The sequence below is a fragment of the Hippopotamus amphibius genome, chromosome 9 (assembly GCF_030028045.1).
Source record: "Hippopotamus amphibius kiboko isolate mHipAmp2 chromosome 9, mHipAmp2.hap2, whole genome shotgun sequence".
Classification (NCBI taxonomy): domain Eukaryota; kingdom Metazoa; phylum Chordata; class Mammalia; order Artiodactyla; family Hippopotamidae; genus Hippopotamus; species Hippopotamus amphibius.
In genome coordinates, this window is record NC_080194.1 from 74,179,399 (window position 1) to 74,202,480 (window position 23,082).

At 57.6% G+C, this 23,082-nt stretch overlaps 1 protein-coding gene across 6 annotated transcripts; it reads left to right on the forward strand.

Moving 5' to 3' along the window:
- The first annotated feature begins 1,186 nt into the window (after positions 1–1,186).
- On the forward strand, positions 1,187–22,527 carry WNT11 (Wnt family member 11). Of its 6 annotated transcripts, none has more exons than XM_057695191.1 (6): positions 1,187–1,320; positions 5,221–5,403; positions 12,699–12,934; positions 14,547–14,824; positions 17,557–17,849; positions 21,703–22,527. In XM_057695191.1, the coding sequence occupies exons 2-6, from the start codon at positions 5,321–5,323 to the stop codon at positions 21,875–21,877; spliced, it is 1,065 nt and encodes a 354-aa protein (XP_057551174.1). In that variant the 5' UTR covers positions 1,187–1,320; positions 5,221–5,320; the 3' UTR covers positions 21,878–22,527. The 6 variants fall into 6 exon arrangements, with proteins under 6 accessions (XP_057551174.1, XP_057551178.1, XP_057551179.1 ...); XM_057695195.1 differs by having other exon boundaries at positions 17,557–17,823; positions 21,703–21,875; XM_057695193.1 differs by lacking the exon at positions 1,187–1,320 and adding an exon at positions 1,421–1,429.
- The last annotated feature ends 555 nt before the right edge of the window (positions 22,528–23,082 follow it).

Sequence of the window (23,082 nt, forward strand, 5' to 3'; positions counted from 1 at the left end):
CCAATCAGACAGAGGTCACCTGGAATGGCTCTGATTGTGGTGGCCAGAGTGCCTCGGAATGGGAGCACTGAGGACACTCTTTTGACCCCTCTCGGAAGCCTCTTATGTGGAGCAGCCGTGCGTCCCACGCCCCCTTCCTACACACCCCACCCAAAGCCCCACTACCTTCCCATGGCATTTATAATGGGACTGACCCCAATGCCCCGGAGGAAGAGATGAGGGTGTCCCAGCATGTATTCGCAAGGACATTCCTGTGACTATAAGCAGGAGTATATGTACGTTTGTGTTGCCCGCTTGGAAGCTGTGTGTGTGTCCTCACCGTGTACATAGAAAGGTGTGTTTGTGCATGAACCAGATGGGGAAAGTCTGCGTGTTCAGCTTCATCTTGAAGATGTGTATGGCCATTTAACTTCTATGTGCTACTGAGTGCACCTGTGGGCACGTGGTGTGTCCAACAGTCATCCTATAGATGGGACACCTGCCTCCTTGGTGCCTAAGGTTTATAGTGTACCTCGTAGCGTAGAGCCCTCGCACCCTCTTTCTTTGCTGAGTTCCCAGAACTGGAACCAGAGGTCTGGAGAGGTGACCCGGCAAAGAGCTGCCAAGGCAGCTCCCGGGACCCACAATGCATAACCGAGCTGCAAGACCAACACCTAGTGATGCCCGGGCTCCAGACTGAGACCTAAGTCCGACTTCCCTCTGAGCTGTGGCTGCCTCCTCTGTCAAACCAGACAGGGTTGAGGATCCTCGCGCGGCTTGTCGCCAGGTTTAGAAACCGTCACCACCTGGACCCCAAGCGCCCCAGGCACGCAGTAGGCTCACAGCCCGCATATTCGGCACACACCAGCTATAGTTGTTACAGTTAGTAAGTCTCCTCTTTGTAACTCAACAGGGCGCGACGTCCTCTCGTGCCCCGGGGCCGCGGGTCCGTGGCATCCGCGGGGACCCCGCCCCCGCCCCCCGCGCGCGGCCGTAGCCACCCGGTGGGGTTTCGGCGCGCTGACGTGGGCGGATCAAAGCAGCTGCCCGAGCCTTATAAAGCAGTTCGGGCTGCCGGCGCGGGAGACCCTGCCGGCTGCGGAGGAGAGCTCTGGCGAGCGGGCGAGCGCAGGCCCCGGGAGCCGAGCGCCCTCCAGAGCAGCCTGAGTCCGTTCCCCTGTCTCCGCGGGACCCCAGCCGGCCGCTGTTCGCCAGGATCCCGGGCGTGCTTCTCCGGCAGCTCGCGAAGAGGACGCCCTCGCCGCCTGCCCAGCCCGGAGAGCGCTCGGGTCCGCTGGGGGCCGTGCTCGCCGCTCTCCGGCCAGGCGAGCACCCCAGGAGGTGAGCCGCGGCCGCGGGCAGCGGGCGGGCTCTCAGCGGGGACCTGCCAGGGCGGGGGACTCCCGAGTCCGAGGGGGACAGCGCGATCCCGTTGGGCAACCGCTCCCGGGTAAGCAAAGCAAGCCCTTCTCCGTCCCTCTCCTCCGCGGCTCTCCCAGGCATTCCCCTCACCCGGCTCAGCTGCGCGGGGCCGAGGGCGCGGGCCTGACGCGGACGAGCGGTGGAGGTGGGCTGTGCAGTTCCCGCGGCCCTCCTCCAGTCTTCCCGGCCTTTTCCCCCCCGGATTCGACCCTCTCCCTCCCAGTCAACCCGAGGATGAGGTCATGCCCGAGCCATCCCGGGGGTGGGGGACGTGGATCCTGTGGCAGAGGGTGTGTGTGGCGAGGCGGGAGAGGGTGGCAAAAGGCAGAGAACTATGGCAGCTCCTCCTAAATTGCGGGACGGGGGCGGACGCCACGCTTTGGGACCTGCTCGCAGAAGCGGCGGGAGAAGGGGTAGAACCGAGAGTTTGTTTACAGACCTGAGCTCCAGGCTGGGGGTGGGGAGGAGGAAAGTCCCGGCCCGACCCCGAGGCACATCTGGAGCAGCCCCGAACATCTGGCTGAGCTCGCGCACGAGCCCCATACCTCCCACCTCCCAGGGCTGAGGTGCCTCAATGACCCTCAAGGTCCTTAGGCGCTCGGGGTCGGGCTGAGAGGGGGAAGTGGGAGGTGCCCTGAGTTACCCCACCCCACCCTTCCCGCTTCCAAAATAACCCGTCTCGCTGGCCACCGGCGCAGAGTCCGCAGCCCAGCAGACACATCCTGAAAGACTCGCGGCCAGGGTCAAAGGCGGGTTGCGGCCCCGCCTCGCTTGGCGTCGCAGGTAACCTTGAAGCAGTTGCTCGGCGTCCCTGGTTCTCCGAGTCGGCTGTGCGAGTTGCGCACCCGGAAGCTTCAGGCCCCACGCGCGGCGTGGACACTCAGCGCCCGCGCGCAGGGCAGCCTCCCGGCCCAGCGCGGGCTCATCCGGGAAGGGGAAGCTCGGCGTGTCCCCGCCGGCTCTGGCTCAGAGGGGCAGCCGCCCTGGCAGCGGGGTTTCCAGGGCCTTGCAGAGACCCAGCTTTATAAACACCTGCTGGAGCGGGGCTGTGGCTGCTGCGCTCGGGTGCCCAGAGCGTGCACCAGAGGTTTCCTTTCTCGCCGCTGCAAGCGGGGCAGCTTGAGCCTCATCCCCAGCGGGGGCAGGAAGGGGCCGCGCTCTCTCCAGAGGCACTGTGCTTTGACGCGGGCCTACTACGCGCCTGACCCCAGGCGAGGTTCCAAGCCGGGCCTGAAGCTAGGGGTCCGCAGCTCGGAGCTGACCACGATACGTGGATGTCGTATAGAGAGACCAGACCTGAGAGGGCACTTACCGTACTCCTCATCCCACCCCCAGAGGGGGACACGGAGGCCCAGGAGGAGGAGGGGACTTGCCCAAGGTCCCAGGGCGCGGGAGGCTGCTGCATGTCCCACCTCCAACCCCGGTTTAGCGCCCCCTAGCGGGCCGTGAGCTCCGGGAGGCGGGTGTCCCTGACCCGCGAGGCGCAGGCTGAGGGTGACCCAGCGGCCCGCGCGGCTGTCCCAGACACTCTGACACTGGACAGGAATAACCTGTCGGAATCCAGGGGCCCAGGCCAAGAGCCGCCTCCCCCAGCGACGTGCTGGGACAGCGAAGGGAGAAGCCCGGGACCACCCGGGCCCCTCCGAAAGAGCCGGGAGTAGCTTGGCGGCCTGGGTCCCCGTGCGCTGTGACCCGGCCGGCCCCTCCTCTCTCTGGGCGAGTTGGGCTGGACACGGATCCCCTGCTGTGAGTCCGCGCTCTGCTCTCTCCGCGTGCGGCCCTTCCTCCTCCCTACCCTGGAATGCTAGGCGCCTTGGGGTGGGGTTGGGGGTGGGGGAGCCCACACTTTGGGAGGGGGTGGGGGCGAGGAGAGACTGAGTGGAGTTGTTGATCCCCTCCTTCTCCACCCCTCCATATCCAGCCGATGTTTTTCTCGTTCTCTGGAGCATGGTAAACTTTCAGGGCCAGTAAGACAAAAGGTTTGGGTACAGGCTGGGTGGAAAGAGGGGGGGCACAGTTCGACAGAGACCCCTGCTGAAACACCGCCCGCGCCTCCTCTGCCCCGCACTTTAACTCGGCAAGTTTGTAGCGAGCGCCACGGCCTTAGGCGCCGAGCCGGAGGACTCTGCGGAGGAGAAAGAAAATGTAATTCAGAGTTTTCTCCCTGCCTTGCTCTGGGTCGTGCCGGAAGGCTCCAGGAAACTAGGATTTAAAATGTGTGTGTGTGTGTGTGTGTGTGTGTGTGTGTGTGTGTGCGCGCTTGCTTAAGGCGCACACGTACCTGCACACACTACGCAGGTGGACATAATAGTGGAAACAGGCAGAGGGGAGCTCAAAAGACCCGCAGGCCGCTGGAGGCTGGAAGGACTTCAGGAGATGCGTGAAGTCCAGTCCCTTGTTTTTATAGAAGGGAAAACTGAGGCTGGGGTGGTGGAAGGCTTGCCCAAGGTCACACAGCCAGATGAGAACGCCGCCTTCTCGCTCAAGCGCCCCGGCTAAGGCGCCTCCTCTTTCCATCTCTCACAGACCCTTTAGAAAGGAATCCCTTTGTCCTCTCCTCCGCAGGGAAAAGGGGCTAGAGCTGTGTTTGTCTTCCGGCGAACGCCAGGTGTTGGTAAATTTGGGAGAAGCTAGGAAGGGAGCTAATGAGGTGAGAATGAAGAGGGGAAAAAAAGAAGAAAAAGAAAAAAGCCGGAGAAAGCGACTCTGCGGCCTGCGGGCGGGCGGGGTGAGGGCTACTCCACGGCCCCAGGACGCCGCCTGGCGGCGGGAGGCGGCATCGCGTCGTCCCCGTGAGCTTCCCGGCTTCGTCAAGGCCAGGCTGCCCAGCCTCGGCTCCCGCCTGGGCACCATCCAACCCTGAAAAAGGGCACCGCTAGAGGAACTCGGAGACTCAGGACCCTGAACAGCCTTCACTGTACAGAGACCTTTGCCATCCCATTTCTCACCCTCCCCTTCAGACTGAGAAAATGATGCTCAGAGCAAGCCCCCTGGTCTTTTCTCGGTCCCTCATCTCACAGGACACCGGCTAGACGGGAGAGTACAACACGAGGCATGGACCAGCCCCTCGCCGGCTGCACAACCCCATTTCACATCTCCGGACCTCAGTTTTCTCATCTGTGAGATGGGGACAGTGGTAGTACCTATCTCACAAGGTTGCTAGGAGGAAAAAATGCGATCGTGTTAGGTGACTGTTCTTTTTAAAAAGTGAATTGTGCCCTAATCACAATTTGAATCACAATTGTGTCCCCAGTTTACAGAGGGGGTAAACTGAGGCCCAAAGGGGAAGGAGAATATCCAGGCCCATAATAACTAACAGTATTGCGGAGATGGGAACCCAGATCCTGGGCCCCGAATCTGCTCCTCTCCTCGCCCGCCCGCGGCCTCCGCCCCAGACCCCCTTCGTCTTCTCCTTTCCGTCCCTGTCCCTCGCGAGCACTGTGTGCCTTTCCATGGGCGTCTCCCTCTGCTCAGTGTCTTTCAGCCTCGCTCTCTGAGGTCCTCCCTCCTTCTCGCTGTCTCTCTGCCTGGTCTTTCCGGAGTCTCTGGTCCTGTCGCCCCCTTCCCTTCTCGTCGAAGGCCGCTCTAGGTGGACACGCCCTCGGCCTAGCTCCGGAGGCACCTAATTCGAGCCAGACGCCGGCCCCGTCCAGGGCTGTGCTGGGCTGGAGGCGACGCTCGCCGCGCGCCCGGCTTCCCCCGGCCCCGACCCCTCCTTTGTAATTTGAATACGGCCCCCCCCCCCCCCCCCCCGCCAGCCGCGTGGTCCCCTCCTTGCGCTCAGCCTTAACCCGCCGCCTCCGCTCTCCCCGACTGCAGGCGGCGAGCGCGCAGGACGAGCGACGGCGGCCGGGCGTGCGGCGGGACTTCAGCGCGGCTTCTCGGGGGTGCGATTCCCCGGCGCGCCCGCCGCGCGAGGATGAGGGCGCGGCCTCAGGTCTGCCAGGCGCTGCTCTTCGCCCTGGCGCTCCAGACCGGTGTGTGCTATGGCATCAAGTGGCTGTAAGTAGGGACCCGCGTCCACGCAGATGGGCCCCTGGGTCGGCGGCTGGGGGAAGCGGAGAGCATTAACGGGCCCCTGGATCGGGCCAGCGTGCCCAAGACCTGGAAGCAGAAGTTGCCTGGGGGTAGTGGGCAAGTCACCCTTCTTAAGTCTCCGTTTCCTCCTCTGTAAAATATTGTCCTTACCTGCGGGAGGAGAGAGACAGGGCGCGACGGAATTGCCCGGTCTCGTGCAGAGGAGGGTTGCGCAAGACCTCCACCGGGACATATGGAAAAAGAGCGTGGTCAAGGGGCCCAATCTAGAGGGTCTGCGCTCTGCGCACAAGGCCCGCTCAATATTATGTTCCTTGTCAGTCTCCTGACCCTAGCTGGAGGTTCTCAAGCAGTCCCGACCTCTCCATCTGGGTGACCTTGTCACTCTGCCTCTGGGAGCCTCAACGTGCTCCTCTGTCAAAGGAGGGTAAGAATCTCTACCTCACTCAGGTCAGATAAGAAGTGGCTCATGAAGGAACCTCGTAAACTGTCAGATGCTGTACACATGTGAAGGGGAGTCCTTCAGATAGAAATTATTAATGGAGGGGTAGGTGGGAGAGACTCCTTTCCATGCAGCAGAAGGGAGTGCCTGCTCTGTGCAGGTCTGTGGGCGGTGCAGGCAGGGAGAGAGGAGTAAAACCCAGCCCCTTCCTGGAGGAGCTGCCCTCTGGTCTGGAAGAGATAAGCCCAGGCTGTAAATAACTCCAAGAGCCCCAGGAGAGACCAGAGCGGTGTTCTGGGGGCCCAGAGGAGAGGAGACCACCTGGTGGGGGTAACGTACTTGGGACCTAGGTAGATTTTTCGGGGATGATCCTTCTAGGATCGGCCTGAGGAGTCTCTGGGAATTTGGCAGGTGGAGGCAGTGAGAGAAGGGCACTTTGGGTGGAGGAACTCCCTGAGTGGTGGAAAAGTCCAGGACAGGACACAGTCTAGAGTTCCAGGTTGGGGGTGGGGAGCCATGCAGATAAGACAGGCAGGAGACAGATTATGGGCTGGGGAGGGGCTGTGAGGAAGGTTCGTGGATTAACTGGAAGACAGGGCGATAGTGGCTGGGCCACCAGCAAACAGTCTCGAGGTCACCGGCCCTGCCCCTTCTGGGGCTTGGTTATCGATTAATTCTCCTCTTGAGAGGAAACCCCATCGTCTTGCATTTCTTGTTTGCAAGCGGAAGCCTGGGATCAGCAGCTTCCTGGGGGCACCAGCTCTTCTCAGCTGCTCCTGGTTAGTTTTGTGAGAAATCAGCCACTTTCCTTCTACTGCTGGTACCTGGCGCCGTCCCAGCTGGTGAGAACCTCTGATCAGGGAGACCAAGCCCTCCTCATGCACCACCAACATTTTACAGATAAGGAAACTGAGGTCTAGAGAGGAAAAGGCTTTGTTAAAGGGCACGGGAGCACCAGAGGCCGAGAACTGGGCTCGCCCCTAGAGTGTTCTGGGGGACACTGCTGTCATTCCTCTGTGCCACAGTGGGAACTCCGAGGCTCTGAGCAATGTGTGACTTGTACAGGCCCCCAAGCTGGCATGTGGCTGGGTAGGGTCTGGAACAGATGGCTAGTTAAGCCCAACATCCGTGCTGTGCCCACTGCATAGCCCAGGCTGTCACAAAACATGAGTGCAACTCAGGGTCTGCCTTGAAAGAGCTCCCAGCCTCTTGGCGGAGACAGATATATAAAAAGTACAGTGTGGACTTTGGGCTGTGTCCTAGGAGAGGGAGCATGGGAGCCCAGAGGAGGAGTGGTTAGTCCCAAGTAAGGGAGGTGGCTTTGAGTTGGGCTTCAAAGGATAGATAGGATTTCGATGGCCATGGATGGAATGCAAAGCAGGCATCCAAGAGAGAAGGAACAGCAGGGGCAGGACGGTGCATGTGGGGAAATAGAGAAACCAGGAATTATAGGAGCTTACTAGTAAATCCCCAGAGCTTTAGATATTTAACTTTGATAATACTCCTATGAAGTAGGTGACATTCTTATCACTACCATTTTACAAATGAGGAAACTAAGGTACAGAGAGGTTAAGTAACTGGACCAAGGTCACACAGCTAGTTAATTAATGGTGGATGTGGGATCAGAAGCCAGGCAGAGAGGCTCCATGAAGCCAGACCTCTTTGAAAGAGGTTAAACTCTTGCTAGAGCTGAAAATAGAGGGGGAAGCAGGAGAAGGAGTGGAGTTTAAGAATAACAACAATGTGTGTGTGTGTGGCCTTGGTACATGCTTGATGTATGTTGTTTCATTTAAGTCTCCCAACCACCACGTGAGGTGGGTTCTGCCGTCACCCTCATTAATCAGAAGAGGAAGTGGAGGCTCACTGGGTCTTTAACGAACAGGGTATCACAGCTCGTAGGCAGCAGAGGCAGGATTTGGAGTTAAGCTGCCTGGCTCTGTGGCCTCTTGGTTGCAGGGGGCCACAGGACAGTTGGGAACACAGAAGTGTACGATGGGGATGGGAAGCTGGCGGCTCACCCAGGAGACTCATCTGTCCTGGGGGTGTCCCGGGGGACCCTGCTGCCCTGGACTTTGGAAAGTGAACTGAAGAGGAGAGGGGAATTTGACATGAGAACTGAAAGTAGGTGTGGCTGAGTGACCCAGAATGCCCACCCACTGGGGACCTGGGACTCAGCCTGAGCTTCCTATGCCATGGGGGTAAGGGAGAGGCGGTGGAAGCACCTGATCAAAAATAACCTGGGGGATCCCTCCCCTACCTCACCTCCCAAGCCAGGTGCTAGGAGACTCAGACCACGAAGTGTGGGGAGACCCTTCTCTGGCTGCCCTGTGGCGGGCAGAGAGGACGGTTCCAGCCTTCTGTGAACCACTGGGGTTGCCCAGAGAGGGGAAGGCCCAGGGTGGCTGGGAGGACCCATAAAAGCCACCCCACCCACCCCGGGCAGCCTGCTGCTCACTCCGGGGCCAGGCCTCTTGAGGAAGAGTCCTGAGAGACTCAGAAAGGACACAGCTGTCACAGAGAGGCTGGGAGGAGCGCCAGGCCCAAGTCGGGAGACCTGGGTCCCAGCCTGAGTTCTGCCAGTTCGCTAGCCATGAGACAGGCTGCAGGCAAATCAATCACTTTAGCTTCTCCCAGCCTCAGTTTCTTCATCTCTACAGTGGGAGTGAAAGAGCCCTAGCCTGTGATCTAGGAGTCCTGGGTTCTAGCTTGGCTCTACCTCTGATTGACTGGCTGTGTACAGGTCTGGGCAAGCCCTGCCCTTCTCTGGGCCTCAGTGTCCCCACTTACACAGTGGGGTGGGGACACTGAAGCCCGGCGAGCGGTAGTGACTTGCCCAAGGTGGAATGTTAGATGAGCGGCTGAGCTGGAGCTGAAACCCAGGTCTTTGTGCTTTCCCCCACCCCTGCCATTCCCAGGAGAACCCCAACTCCTGAATGAGAGCGACCTCGGCCATCGCAGCGGCACCCTTGGCATAGGCCTCGCCTGTGAACTCTCTGTTCCCTCCTGTCCTCTCTTCCACCCTCTCCCCCGTGCACCCACCCCCAGATAAACCAAAATGTTTTCAATTAGGGGTCTGCCGCTGTGAGGCAAGCCGGACAAGATGTCCAGACGGGTAACTCCCCCGCCTCCCACCGTAATCCTTGATTACCTCCCCAAGGAGGCCTTAGTTAGAAACGGTCATTACCACTAATTACCAGATGACCGCATCGCCCTCCTCGGGAGTGGAATCCGCTGCCTCCCGCCTCCTGATCTCCGGGTCTGCATGCTCCTGTGAGCCGGCCTCCCGCAGCACGCCACAGCTGGCTGCTCTGTCCCGGCTGCTCTCTCCGCAGCTCCGCGCCCACCCAGGACCTCCAGAAGGCTTCCCATTTGTCCTCTGCCTGCCTGGGTAGTCTGAGCCTCATCTGGGAGCGTCCTTACCAGGTTTCCCTCATAGAACCTCTCTCACTGCCAGCTGGGGAGGTGGATGCTTGGTGACTTCAGGGATGGACAGACTGACTCAGAGTGGCCCAGGGTCCCCAGACCCCAAGAGCCCAGAGGACCCCTCCTCAGGAGCCGCAGCACCCGAGTTGCCTGAACTGAGCTCCCCAGGAAAAGTCTCAGCTTTTGTTATCCACTTTCTGAGCAGGAGCCCAGGGGAAGGACCTGAAAGGCAGCCACCCTGCATGAGTGCCTGCTGTGTGCCCGGTACTGTGCTGGGTGTTTTCTCGGGTATCTGCTGTAATCCTTCCTATTGTGAAAGAGAAAAGTGGCCCAGAGGGGAAGAATGGAAGCCAGGCAAGGGTGATGGGCAGAATGGGCTCAGGACAGGCTGAGTTTGGACGTTCCCCAGCCCAGTAGAGAGGGGACCTGGGAAGGTGAGGCCAGGTTTGAGGGAGGATGGTGTCCGGAGGAGGCTGAGCACCCAGGCACTGGAGTGCCTCAGCGTCCTCCTCTGTACAAAGGGGATGATAATCTCCCAGGCCCCTCTGGGCATTGTGAGAATGGGATCAAATGAGAGGCTCTGTAAACAGGGGAGTGCTGTGCCCACTGGGAACAGTGGGTCCATGCACATGGACAGTGTTTGCTAGGTGGAGGCAGAAGGGCTGTAGCAACCAGTACAGGCCTAGGGGGTGATATCTGTGCCTGTGTGGCCACCCCTCATCCCGTATGTGCTGCAGGAATTCAGGCAGTGTGTTCCCCAGGCACAGGCAGGGTCAAGCAACCATACCTGAGGTCTGCATCCAGATACAGCAGAGGTTTCTTGGCTCATGCCTTGGTCGGGTAGGGACGGGCCAGCAATTGCAGTGAGGGAAGGTGGCCCAAGACACCCACAGTCCATCTCAGACTGGCGGGGTTGTGACACCCCAACCGTGGACACCAGGCCATGCCCACTTGCCCTGGGTCTGCGTCCCAGTTTCTGTATTTTGGAGGTATAGGATGGGTGGGGCAGGGCAGAGAGAGGCAGGAGGAAGCACACTAACCTATTAGTACTCAGTGTGGCACATATTATCTCATTCAGCCCCTGCGAGGCCTCCAGGAGTCCCCAGTTTTTGATTGATGCTTAGAGAGGGGCAGCGATTTACCCAAGGTTGCCCAGCACAGAGGCCAGAGCTTGAGCCACAGCCCAGGACTTCTGACTCCCTCTGGTTCGAGATTCATGCAGCAGCAAGCAAGGGATCCCATCTGTGAACGCACTGAATGCTTACAATATCATTATCATATTTAAGTCTTGCCATCACCTTTTTGAAGTAGAATTTATCATTTTCTTATAACAGATGAGGACCATGAGGGCCAGAGAAGTTGGGTAACTTACCCAGCTGGTGCCCAAAGCCTGAGCTCTTCCCTGGGCCAGCCCGTGAGCTAGAACATCTGGGTCATGGCTTCATAACTGGTGATAGGTCTGTGCAGCCATTAGACAAGGGGCTTCTTGAGGAAAGGGTCTATGTCATGTTCATTCCCAAATGAGCCTGGGAAGAGTTAGTGTTTAGTAAATATTTCTTCCACAAGTAGATCATGTTCATTTATTCATTTAGGTACAGGAGCAAGGGGAAAAGCATTCCTGGCACCAGGAAAAGCCTGGGCACAGGCGTGGTGGTAGGGCAGTCTCTGTCAGAGAAGCCAGCAATCTGGTATGGTGGATATTAGGACACATGGGGGACAAGGACGGGAAGCTGGAGAAGGCTGGAGGGCCAGGTTTTGAGAGGCCTTGAAGTCAGATGGCAGCCCTTGGCCTTGACTAAGTGGGTGCAGGAAGCTAAAGTAGGAGAAGGCCACCAACATGGTAATCTAGTAGCTTCCATCACAGAGCACTGACCATGGTGTGTCAGCCCTGGGCAGAGCATGTGACTCACATTGAGTTAATCCCTCAGACAATGCTGGGAGATTGATGGGAGAGGAGAGGTTACTTGGCTTGCTCAGGGTCACAAGGGGAGTGGGGGTGATGGAGCCAAGAGTCTGCCCAGGCCTGTGCTGTTCTTTGGCACCAGGCTGCTTCCCTTGGGATCTCAGGCCAGGGGCTTGGGGAGCGGGGCCTCAACAGGTCTCAGTCCTGACCCTGGGTGAGGTCTGCTATGGTCTCAGCAAGTGGGTCACATAGCCCTTGGACCTGAAGATTGGCCCCTTCTTGCCCCCGTCCCTCCGGGTGTCTGCTGGGTTTCTGAGGACCAGCTGGCCCTAGGGTACGGGGTGGGTCTATGTGGAACTCTTTAAGGCTGTAGGGTCCCTCTAACCTTCACTAAGAGGAGGGGCTGCCTGATGCAGTCTGCTCCTCAGAGAAGGCGAACCCAGGATGGACCCCTGATCTTAGGGTCTTGGAATCCCAGTGCCCAGAGCCAGCATCTGGGAAGCTCTTAGGTCCTATAACATCACTAGAGTTCATAGGGACCCCCTAGGCCAGCATTTCCCAAAGCACGGATGAGGTCAGCACCCCTCCAATAAAGGGTTTTGTGCACAGCAGACTTGGAAGTTAAAGAAAACCAAGCCTGCTGCTTCGCTGTGGTACTTCTCAGGGTCTTTAAAATGTAAACGTGCATTATTATTCTTCGGGGTGGAGGGGGGGTGGAATGTAGTATATCACATTCCCCAATTGTGCTCGATTGGCAATGGATCCCTTTTTCAGAATGTCTCACTGGAACCCATTCTGGGAAATACAGTTTAAAGGTATAGACACTGAGACCCAGAGAGGGACAGTGATTTATCTAAAGTCACACAGCAAGTTAATGGCTAATTTATCACAAAATTGCGTGGCTCTTTAATCTTTTAATAAGTCCCTTCCATGTATGTGGGATTTTATAGCCTAATAAGTGGGTTTAATAATTAAATGAAGCCATAGTGGGAAGCCCCCAACTCACGCCGTGCATCTAGTGAGTGCTCAGTTAATAGTGGGGATGGTGGTGGTGGTGGTGGTGGTGGTCCAGCACGGAACACAGTGTCTGGCACGTTCAGTATTGAATGCGTGTTTAATAAAGAGTAATAATTCACAGCTGTGTGAGGACCAAATAAGGCAGTGGATGCGAGTGCTTTGTGAACTGTAAAACTGTTTATTGTTAGTAGAATTATAATAAAGCTTAGGTAGGATGGAGGTCAGGATCCTATGTTATGAAGGAGGGCCCAAGGCCCAGAAAAGCACAGTGATGTGCCCAGGGTCACAAAGGGGTAGGAGGGGGAGCCATGACCCTGCTGGGGCCCGTGCTTGGCCTCCTGGTTTGCTGGCTCCTTCCAGCAAAGGCTCCGAGCCCTCTGAGGAGAGGCTGGGGCCAGCACAGCGGGTGGAGGGGGCTCGGCCCCTCATAACCCTGACTTCCCTTCCATTGGTTGCTGCCTTTTGGCCTGTGTGCAGGGCGCTCTCCAAGACCCCGGCGGCCCTGGCGCTGAACCAGACGCAGCACTGCAAGCAGCTGGAGGGCCTGGTGTCGGCGCAGGTGCAGCTGTGCCGCAGCAACCTGGAGCTCATGCACACCATCGTGCACGCCGCCCGCGAGGTCGTGAAGGCCTGCCGCCGGGCCTTCGCGGACATGCGCTGGAACTGCTCCTCCATCGAGCTCGCCCCCAACTACCTGCTTGACCTGGAGAGAGGTGGGGGGCAGGCGGGGGCTGCTGGGGCCTGCGGAATGCGTGTGGGTGGGGTGGACGAATCCAGGCATAAATATGTGTGTGTTTAGATAGGTGGGTGAATTCATGGATGGATGGATGGAAGTGTGATGGGTGGGTGAGTGAAGAGCTGGATGATGGATGGATACACGGATGGGTGGGTGGGTGAATTAATCACGGACATGGGTATCCAGGCGTGAATTGATGAATGAATGAACATATAGTGGGTGAATATACCAGGGTGGGGGAGCCTGAATGACAGCACAAAGGCACATGTACCCCTCATGCCTGGACAGAGGAATGGATGATGCAGGAGGCTCTGGGTGGGGGCGTCTGTAATGAGAATGTGACTGAGCCCACCCTCGGGGCAGACAGATGTGGAGCAGGTAATTCTAGACCAGCCTGACTGAAGGTGCTGTGAGAGGCACAAAGTGATGTAGGGACTAAAGAACATCTGTGGAGAAGAATTCCTGGAGGAGGTGGCTTCTGGGGGTGGATTTGGGGGTCCCGTGTATCATAGAGAGGCTTTCCAAGGGCAGGAACGCCCCAGTGGATCTTATCACCCCCCCACCCCCCGCACAGTGATAGCTAACATTTGTGCGGCACTTTACAAACCCTCCTTCCTTCCTGAATGATCTGAACTCCAGAGCAAGCCTGTGAGGTAGGTATCAACATTCCCACTCTACAGTTAAAGATACTGAGGCTTGAGAAGGGGGGTAACTTGCTTGGACCCAAGGCCAGAATCCCCCAAAGCCAAGGCACGTTGGGCTCCATCTTAGTTTGCTAGGGCTGCTGTAACAAAACCCCACTTACTGGGCGGCTTCTCACAACGGAAGAATTGTCTCACGGTGCTGGAGGCTGGAAGTCCAAAGTCAAAGTCAAGGTGTCAGCAGGGCTCCCTCTGAAGGCACTAGGGGAGGATTCATCCCTGCCTCTTCTTAGCTTCTGGGGGCTGCCGCAGTCTTCAGTGTTCCTTGGCTTGTCGCTGCATCACTTCAGTCTCTGCCTCTGTCACGTGGCCTCTGCCCTCTATGTCTCTGTATCCAAAATTCCATCTTCCTATAAGGACACCAGTCATTGCATTAGGGCCCACTCTGCTCCATCTAATGACCTCATCTTAGCTCAGTTACATCTGCAAAGACCCTATTCCTAAATAAGCTCACATTCACAGGTACCAGGGGTCAGGACTTGACCATATCTTTCTAGGGGACACACTTCACCCCCACAGCAGGCTCTTTGCTCACTTGTCTTTGAGGAGCTCAGGGACTGGGCCTTCTGTTCCTCAAAGCAGCCCCTAAGACTGCGTGCAGGGCAGGCAGGGCGGAAGTGCAGCATGGTAGGTGTGTGAGAGAGTGTGTGCCTGTGGGGGCGCTGGCTTTGTGGGCTTCATGAGAGAGGGTGCCGGTCAGCTAGTGCACTTGGGGGAGGATGGGGGTGGGACAGATGGCACTTCGTCATAGTGCCATCCTCCACCGGCTCCACCTACTCACCGCCCCTGTCCCCGCCCAAATGCACAGAGGCAGGTGGGGGCCCTCAGGCCTGGGCAGGGTCCTATCCCTGGGTCACCTGCCCTGGCTGACCCTGCCTCTCCCCACAGGGACCCGGGAGTCAGCCTTCGTGTATGCGCTGTCGGCGGCCGCCATCAGCCACGCCATCGCCCGGGCCTGCACCTCCGGCGACCTGCCCGGCTGCTCCTGCGGCCCCGTCCCAGGTGAGCCACCCGGGCCCGGGAACCGCTGGGGAGGATGTGCGGACAACCTCAGCTACGGGCTCCTCATGGGGGCCAAGTTTTCCGATGCTCCTATGAAGGTGAAAAAAACAGGATCCCAAGCCAATAAACTGATGCGTCTACACAACAGTGAAGTGGGGAGACAGGTAACCACCCACCCACCCACCCCCAGATGGTTGTGCTTGTGCCAATTGGCTGGAAAAGGGCCACCCAGTGTGCCCCAATGGAGGGGTGGCGGGGGGGACGGGCCCTGATCCACCCACACTGATGTGCTCCTGGTCTCCCCAGCTCTTCCCTCTCCAGGCAGTTGGGGCTTGCCTGGCTCCTCCTCCCCCAGGGGGTCCACCGGGATTTGGGTTGGAGAACATTGGTGGAGCAGAAGGAGCGTTGAGCTGGGAGTCAGGAGCTCTAAACTCACTGTGTAACATTGGGCGAGTCACTTCCTCTCTGGCCTCAGTTGTTCCCATCTATAAAATGGGGTGGGTTGGTGCTCTCTAGTCCCTATTAGTCATGTTCCTCAGGCTCTTCCTCTGGGGCTCTGGGCCAAGGCCAGTTGTGGGAGGAAGTGTGGAGAGGGCTGTGGGGCAGCAGAGCCTTGCTGAGGGGTCATTTCCTTGGATCTAACAGGGACTCTCTCCCAGCTCCAAAGCCCACCCCAACCTCCTAACCATGGTTTCCTCTCCATGTCTGTTATGATCAGTGTTGCATTAATTCCTCACCTCATTCCACAGGAGGTTGGGGTGAATGCGTAAGTGAATGAATGGATCTCTTTATTTTTTGAAAATTAAACAAAACAAAACAAAATTTTATACCAACCTGTGTGCCAGACACTGTGGTGGGTGCTTGATTAGTTTTCTGTCCCATAGTCCACAAAACCATGCTGTGAAGAGGTACTGTTACCCCTCCTTATAGATGGGGAACTGGTCCCGGAGGAGCAGAGTGTCAGATGTGGATGGCATCTCCTGACCTCCTCCCTGCAGCTCCATTAGGCCCATTGTACAGAGGCACCAAGTGAGGCAGAAGGAGCTTAAGTGACTTGGCCGAGGACACACGGTGCAATGGAACCCAGGCCTATGGGACACCAGGTCTAGAGGTTTCCTTGTCCTCAGCTTCATCTCTCCCTGATCTCCTTCGTGTAAGGATTTGAGGATGTCCAGGCCATCTTTGGGAATTGGGGAAACTGAGACCAAGTCCCCCTGTGGATCTGTAGCAGAGCCTGGCTAGGGACCCAGAACTCCTGCCTCCCAACCGTGCTGGCCTGCCCTGCCAGCCTTGGAAATCCAGTGGGAGCCCTTCCCCCAGCCTCCCGTCTAAGAACCCAGCCCCTCTCCTGCCCACAGCCAGGCCCGAGCCTCATCCTGCCAGGGGCACAGCCATCCCTTCCCGCAGTGCAGTCCACACAGGGTCCTCAGCCTCAGGCACATCAGGCCTGTCCCAGGGGCCCTAATGCCAAGGAGCTGGCATCCCTGGGGCCGTCCGCAAGGGCCCAGGAGGGTAAATGACAGTGTGTCCAGTGCTGGCACCGTGGCCTCAGGAAGCCTGGGCCCCTTCCTGCCATCTGAGCTGAGGAGCAAATGTGGTTTACCTTTCCTGGATGACTCAGAAGTACCTTGTGCCCTTGGGAGGCCGAACGTGCCCTGCAGTCGGGTTCACTTCATTATGTGCTCTCCACAGGCTTTGCTGAGACAGTTCCAGACTCTAGACCCAAGTGGACTCCCTCATTCCCCACTTCCTGGCACTGTGAGGGGTAGGGAGCCCTGGGACCTTGACCAGCTTCCTTACTGACTCCCCGTGTAATTTTGGGCAAGTCCCTGCCCTCCGTGTGCCTCAGTTTCCCTATCTTTTTGATGCAAGGGTAGGCCCAGGGGACCCATAACCCTTGCAGTGGAGTACACAGGGCAGGCGGGAGGGCGAGCAGAGGGATCCGAGTCCTGTGTGCAAGGAGGTGGGGCTTAGACTGCAGAACTGAAAGGCCCGCAGGAGGTGTCCACCTCATGCCCCTCAGGTGCACAGGGAGAAGCGGAGGCCTGCGCAAGAGAGTGGCACAGAGTCCCTTCCAAAGCCAGAGCTGAGTGTCCCTAGGCCCCAAGCCCAGGCCTCCTGCATCCGCCATAATTCTTACTTAGACTGATTTTTCAAAACCAAATATTGATTGAACTTTCATAGTTCACAAAACTCTTTCATATATGTCATCTTGCTGAATCCTTTCAACGACTCTGCAAGGTAGCAGTCACAGACCCGCTCAGCACATGTGAAGCCAGGCGCTGAGTGGTGACATGGCACCAGGCAGCAGAGGGGAAGGCCAGCCAGGCCGGGGAGCCCACCCCCGAGCACCCACCTCTTGCTTCTTCTACCCTCCCGCCCTTCCTTTCCTTCTCCCCCCACTCCTTGTTTTGTCAGCAAGGTTTTGTGAGAGAGAAAAAGCAGAGAATGATGAAAAGCCATGGCTTTTGGAATTGCCCTCATACTGGGTTCAAATCCCAGCCCAAGATCTTCTAGCCTTGGGCAAGACTCAGCCTCTCTGAGCTTTCATGTCCTGTTTTTTAAATGGAGAAATTAATGCTACTTCAAGAAGGGCTTCTGCGATGATTAAGCCATGATAAGTGTGAGAGCACTTGGTACAGTAGGTGTATAAATGGCACCTGTTACCCCTGAAAAAGCCCCTCTCTTCCTGCCCCTCCCAGCGGCCCCTCAGTTGGAGGAGGAGCTAAGGGTCCACAACACCCCCCAGCCTTAGAGCGAAAAGCCCTGTCACTTGAGGCCCAGAGCAGGCGGTGACTCCCTGAGAGCACTGGCAGGTGGGGGGTGGGGCCGGGCCCCAGGGCAGGCCAGGGAGGGGGCTCCGGCTGCCCAGCCCGACGCCCTCCCCTGTCCGCAGGCTCTGCGCGCCTCTCTGGAAATGAAGTGTAAGTGCCACGGGGTGTCTGGCTCCTGCTCCATCCGCACCTGCTGGAAGGGGCTGCAGGAGCTTCGGGATGTGGCCGCCGACCTCAAGACCCGCTACCTGTCGGCCACCAAGGTAGTGCACCGACCCATGGGCACCCGCAAGCACCTGGTGCCCAAGGACCTGGACATCCGGCCTGTGCAGGACTCGGAGCTTGTCTATCTGCAGAGCTCCCCCGACTTCTGCATGAAGAACGAGAAGGTGGGCTCCCATGGGACGCAGGACAGGTAAGGGCCCGGTGCCACCCTGGCAGGAAGGGTCAGCTGCCTGGCACGTGCCCCATCCCAGCTCAGGGCTGGGCACACAGGCGGGCCTCAGCTAGCACTTGGGGAATGGAGTCCCTGCGCAGTAGAAAGCAGGGTGGAGGTGTGGGGCCCCAGCGGCCCGGCAGAGCTCCTGGGAGTGGCTGTTGTGCACTTCGCCGAGGCAGGGGCCCCCGGGGGGTGGAGGCGCGTGGGGGGCCCCCGCCTCACCTGCCCCCGAGGTGGGGAGACGGATGGGAAGAGACAGTGACTATGTTTGGAGACAGGCTAGGAAAGAGGCTGCCTGACACTGACATAAAATAGGTCCTCCGTAAACGTCTGTCAAATGAACAAGTGAAGGATAGAAGGCATACAGCCTGTTGGCTGGACAGTGAACGGAGGCACAAGGGGGTGGGGGCAGCGTGCAGCCGGAGGCCACCCAGGAAGTCGGCACCGTGTGGGGGCGGAGCCGGGACCAGCGCTCCTCAGAGGGGCGGCAGGAGAGCGGGGACGGCCTGCCTTCTGCGGAGAGATGGCGCTCCCATGTTCCCAGCTGCGTTCCCCCGCCTCCCAGACACCAGCTTTCTCCCCCCTTTCAGAGCCAGGGCTGGGGTCCCTACCGCAGGTCCCCTCACAGCTGCTGGGGGCGCTTCAGGACAGAAGGAGGGAGCCAGTGTGTGCCAAGGCGGGCTGGTGAGGATTCAGGGTGGCAGCTCTTCTCGGAGATGGTTCAGGAGGATCCAGTACTGAAATGCTATAAAGAAATAGCTCTGCAATCAAATACATTGGGAAATTCTCTTTGGCTGTTCGCAAGGCACGAGAACATATTAAAGGCTCTGAGGAATCCCGCAGTAAAGGATCTGTCTAAGCCAGTGTTTCCCAGAGGTGTTTGGCTGTGGAACTCTTTTATTAAGGAGCCCCTAATAGCATTCCACAAAACTAGTGTTCTTCGGGGTTAAAAGAATATTGAAGCAGAGTGAGGGTGTCTGAGAATGTGTCTGGCACATAGTTGGGGCCTGGCCAGCTTTTGCTTCCTCCTCATCCCACGTTCCTGTCTCCAGGAGAGGGAGGCTGCTTGGGGGGCTCCGTCCTCACAGGCCAGGGCAGCAGGCTCTGCAAGGAGGCCCAGGCTCCCATCTGGAGGCCAGATTGAGGGGGCCAGGCAGAATGAAGATGGAACCAGGTCAGGCCAGGGAGACAGGAAGGAGAGAGAGTCTGGGCTGAGGCAGCCAGGGTGGGTGTGATGAGGATGGGGTTGCGGGGAGGATTCTAGCATCCAGAGGACCTGGGGGAAGCCCGTCAAGGACCCCAGAGCAAAGAGAGGGTCTTCCTGGATCCATGGGAGTGTGTGTGTGTGTGTGTGTGTGTGTGTGTTGGGGGAGGACAGTTCCCACCCTAACGCAGCAGCTTCCCGGTTGTGGGATCTTGAGCAAATCCTTTCACTTACCTGAGGCTTGGTCTTATCTTCTGTGTCAAGAAGACGATACCACACACCTGGGAGGGTTGGCAAGTGATTCTCTTCACACTTACCAAGCAGCCCCTCCGTGCTGTGCGGTGTCAGTGCCGTGTGAAGGGTCCGTGAATGGCAGTCTCCCCTCCCCCTTCCCTCCCGGAGACTGCCAGGCCTCTTCCTCCCCGACGCCGCGCCTAAGACCTGCTCTCAAGCTGTTGATGAGGAGGCCCCATTCCACGGCACCAGCTACCACCCTTGCCTTCTCAGACTGCTGTCCCCCTCCACCCCCACGTTTCCTGCTATGCTCAGCCCTGGGCCTTTGCAGACAGCTGTAAAGGTCAGCTTTTTCTGCAGTAACAAAAAGCTCCAACATCTCAGTGGCTCACAACCACAGACACTTCTTACACCCATTACAGGAGGCTCTGGCAAGTGCCAGGGCTGAGGAGGGACAGCAAATGCTCAGGTTGTGACAGAGGGAAAACGGGGAGCCCAGAGGGGCCCTGACAACCTTAACATCAAGGAAGGCTTCCTGGAGGAGGGGAAACATGAGTTTACCCAGGTTAGGGGTTTGGGGGTACGGGGGTTGGATGCAAATGAGCTTTGTGAACTGTAAAAGGCAGGGGCACAGGTGGTACATCCAGTGTGTTCAACTGAACCCTCCTCAGCAGTTCCTATTCCAAACTCTGAAACCTGCCCTTTCTCCAGGCTCCAGCCTTTCCCCAGCTCCCCCTGACAGACACCATCGCAGGTCTTGTCTGGCTGAGGCTGGAGGCCAGGTTTCCAACATTGCATGTCAGGGACCCAGAAATAAAAATGAAACTCTGCCCCCTTCCACCACCCTTTCCTGGAGGAGTCTTCCAGAGACCTTCAGAATAAGGCTGAGGGAGACTCATGGTGTCAGGTGTCTAAATAAAGCCCAGAAAGGTTAAGTGATTTGCCTTAGGTCCCACAGCCAGTAAGCAGCAGAACTGGGGTTTGAACCCAGGTCTGTCTGGCTCTGGGGCATGTGTTCTTTCTGCCGTTCCCTCCTGTCTCCTGCCCGGAACTGCTCACAGCCGTCACATGCAGGTCACCGTCTCCTCCTGACTGCCCCCTCCAGGTGCTCCCCATGGCTTCTTCCCAGCTCAGGCCTCAGCTTCTCTTACTGAGCTGCAGCCCAGCCTCCTCCCTGGCCTCCCTGCCTCCAGCCCTGCCCCTTCATCCATCTCTCACTCTCCTTAGATAAGTCAGATCAGGATGTTTATTCTCTTTGCCCCCAACACCCTTTCTCCTCCCCTCCATCTTTGATGCCTGTTCATCTTTCGTGCAGTGGCCTGGATGATCCCTCCCCCTCCAGGAAGTCTTCCTGAACTCTCACAGACCCCATGCTCACCTTGTGTGATGGTGGGCAAGTTCCCTCCTCATTCTGTGCCTCAATTTCCCCATCAGGAAATATGAGGTTTGGATTTGGTCACCTCTAGGGGTTGCCCACCTCGGACATTCTGGGATTCCTTGGTCCACGTGGCTGTGGGGGCCCAGCTGCATCCCATGACAGCATCCCTGCCTAGCCTAAGCGCAGCTAGATGAAATGCCAGCCTGCATAGATGTTTCTTCACTAGACAGAAGAACTGATGGCAAGGATATTTGGGTTTTATAGGGACCTTCAGTGTTGTCTTCGCCCACAGGAGTGATTCAGGAAGAAATGCAGCCCCTGGCAGCCCATGGGTTCTCTGCCCTTTAGGGTGGGGAGAATATGCACTGGATTTGGTTTCAGGACCCCTGAGCTTGAGCACTGCTTATCCACAAACTCCTTGAGACCTTGAACAGGCCTCTGCCCTTTGCTGAGCCCGTTTCCGTCTGTAAAATGGACATAGTAATTCCACTGATCCAAAGACCCTTCCTGTCTCTGATAAGATAAAATACTGGAGGGAAGCGCCTGATTCAAAGGGGGCAAGTGATTGACAGACCCTCTGTCTCCACGAAGAGAGTGCCAGACGCTCACTTTGCCTCACATCCGATGCCATTTGTTTGTTTCAGAATTTATCCTGGGATTCTAAAAGTACAAACAATCTTTACATTTGTTACAATATAATTAAGGATTAAATATGAAGATAGGATTATTAGACAGTGGTTGGAAACACTTTCAAGTATTTAGAAGTAGAAGGTATAGGAAAAGAGACAAAGGAAACAAAACACCCCCTCATTTTGATAAATGCCTGTTGGAAATACAGGGAGAAGTGAGACGTACCCCTGGGAAGAGGGTTATTTTAAATTCTGCAAAGACCAAGACACGGTCCAAGGGGGACTGAGGCCGCAGCTCTGGTCGGAGGAGGCTGGGGCTGCCTGGCTGGGAGTGGGGGGCTGGTGGGTGACAGGCGTGCTCACTGACCTCCCCTCCCCCTCCAGGCAGTGCAACAAGACATCACACGGCAGTGACAGCTGTGACCTCATGTGCTGTGGACGTGGCTACAACCCCTACACAGACCGAGTGGTCGAGCGGTGCCACTGCAAGTACCACTGGTGCTGCTACGTCACCTGCCGCAGGTGTGAGCGCACGGTGGAGCGCTATGTCTGCAAGTGAGGCTGCGCCGCCCGTGGGGACCCTCAGAGGCCGGCCAAGGGACCTGGAGACACCGCATGGATCTTGGCTTGTGAATTCCAGATGCTAGGCGTGGAAGGAGGCTCGTGCTTTGCCTCCACTTGGAAACCACCAGGAACAGAAGGCTGGGCCACCCGGGAAAGAGGGCCAGGACATCAAAGGAAACCGGCAAGATTAAAAATAACCTGGCAGCCCGAGGCCCCTGAGTGCTCGCTTGCTGCCTTCCAGGCGGGTCTAAGAAGCCAGGGGCGTGGATTTGGCAAGACTGGTATGGACTCGACCTTTCATAGCCAGAGACACCAGCCTCCTGCGAAACGGGAGGGCAGCCTGTCCTCATCAGAGTATTCTGCAGGCCTCGCCCTCGAGAGCCCCGGCCCACCCCCGGGTCTGAGCCCACTGGGCCCACCACATGGAACCACTAGCTTGGGTTGTAAATGTTTTTTTGTTTTGTTTTATTTTCTTCCTCTGGGATGTGGGAGCTACAGAAATATTTATAAAACATAGCTTTTTCTTTGGGGTGGCTGGCCTCAATTCCTCTTTATATATTTTATATATATAAATATATATATATGATGATCTATATTTTAAACAAGCTCTCTAAACAGCTGTATGAAATAAATGCTAAGAACCCCAGCCCGTCCCTGCAGTTTCTGGCCTCCTCAAGTGAACGCAGAGGATCCTGGGGCTGGCGGGGTGAACTCTCCAGGTGCCAGGCAAGGCGGCACCCAATTGATGTCCCCCCCACCCGGCTCTGGCCCCGATCTCTTTGTAAGCTCTCTCGGTCAAGGGTGAGGACAGATGTCTTGAAACCCAAGCCCAGCTGGCAGATTCTTTGTTCCTCAGGGACACACATGCAGGCGCGCATAGTCTGGCTGTGTCATCAGGCCTGCTAAGTGGCTTCAAGGGAAAACCTACCCGGGAGCCGGGGACGCAGACCTCAGGGAGACGGTGGCAGACCCAGGATCCAGCTAGCCCTGGCAGGGTTTCTGTGTGACTGTGGAGAAGGCTTTTCCCCATTTGTAAGCTGGTGGCAGCGGTTAAGGTGGTGGTTGGGAGAGGCCCCCGGCTTCGTGCCTGGACCAGGCTGGCTGCAGTGGGCGTGGTTGGATTCCTGTTCTGTTTTGAAGGTGGAGCCATCAGGATTTGTTCTTTTTGTGGCTGTGGGGCGTGAGGGCGAGGAGGATCGA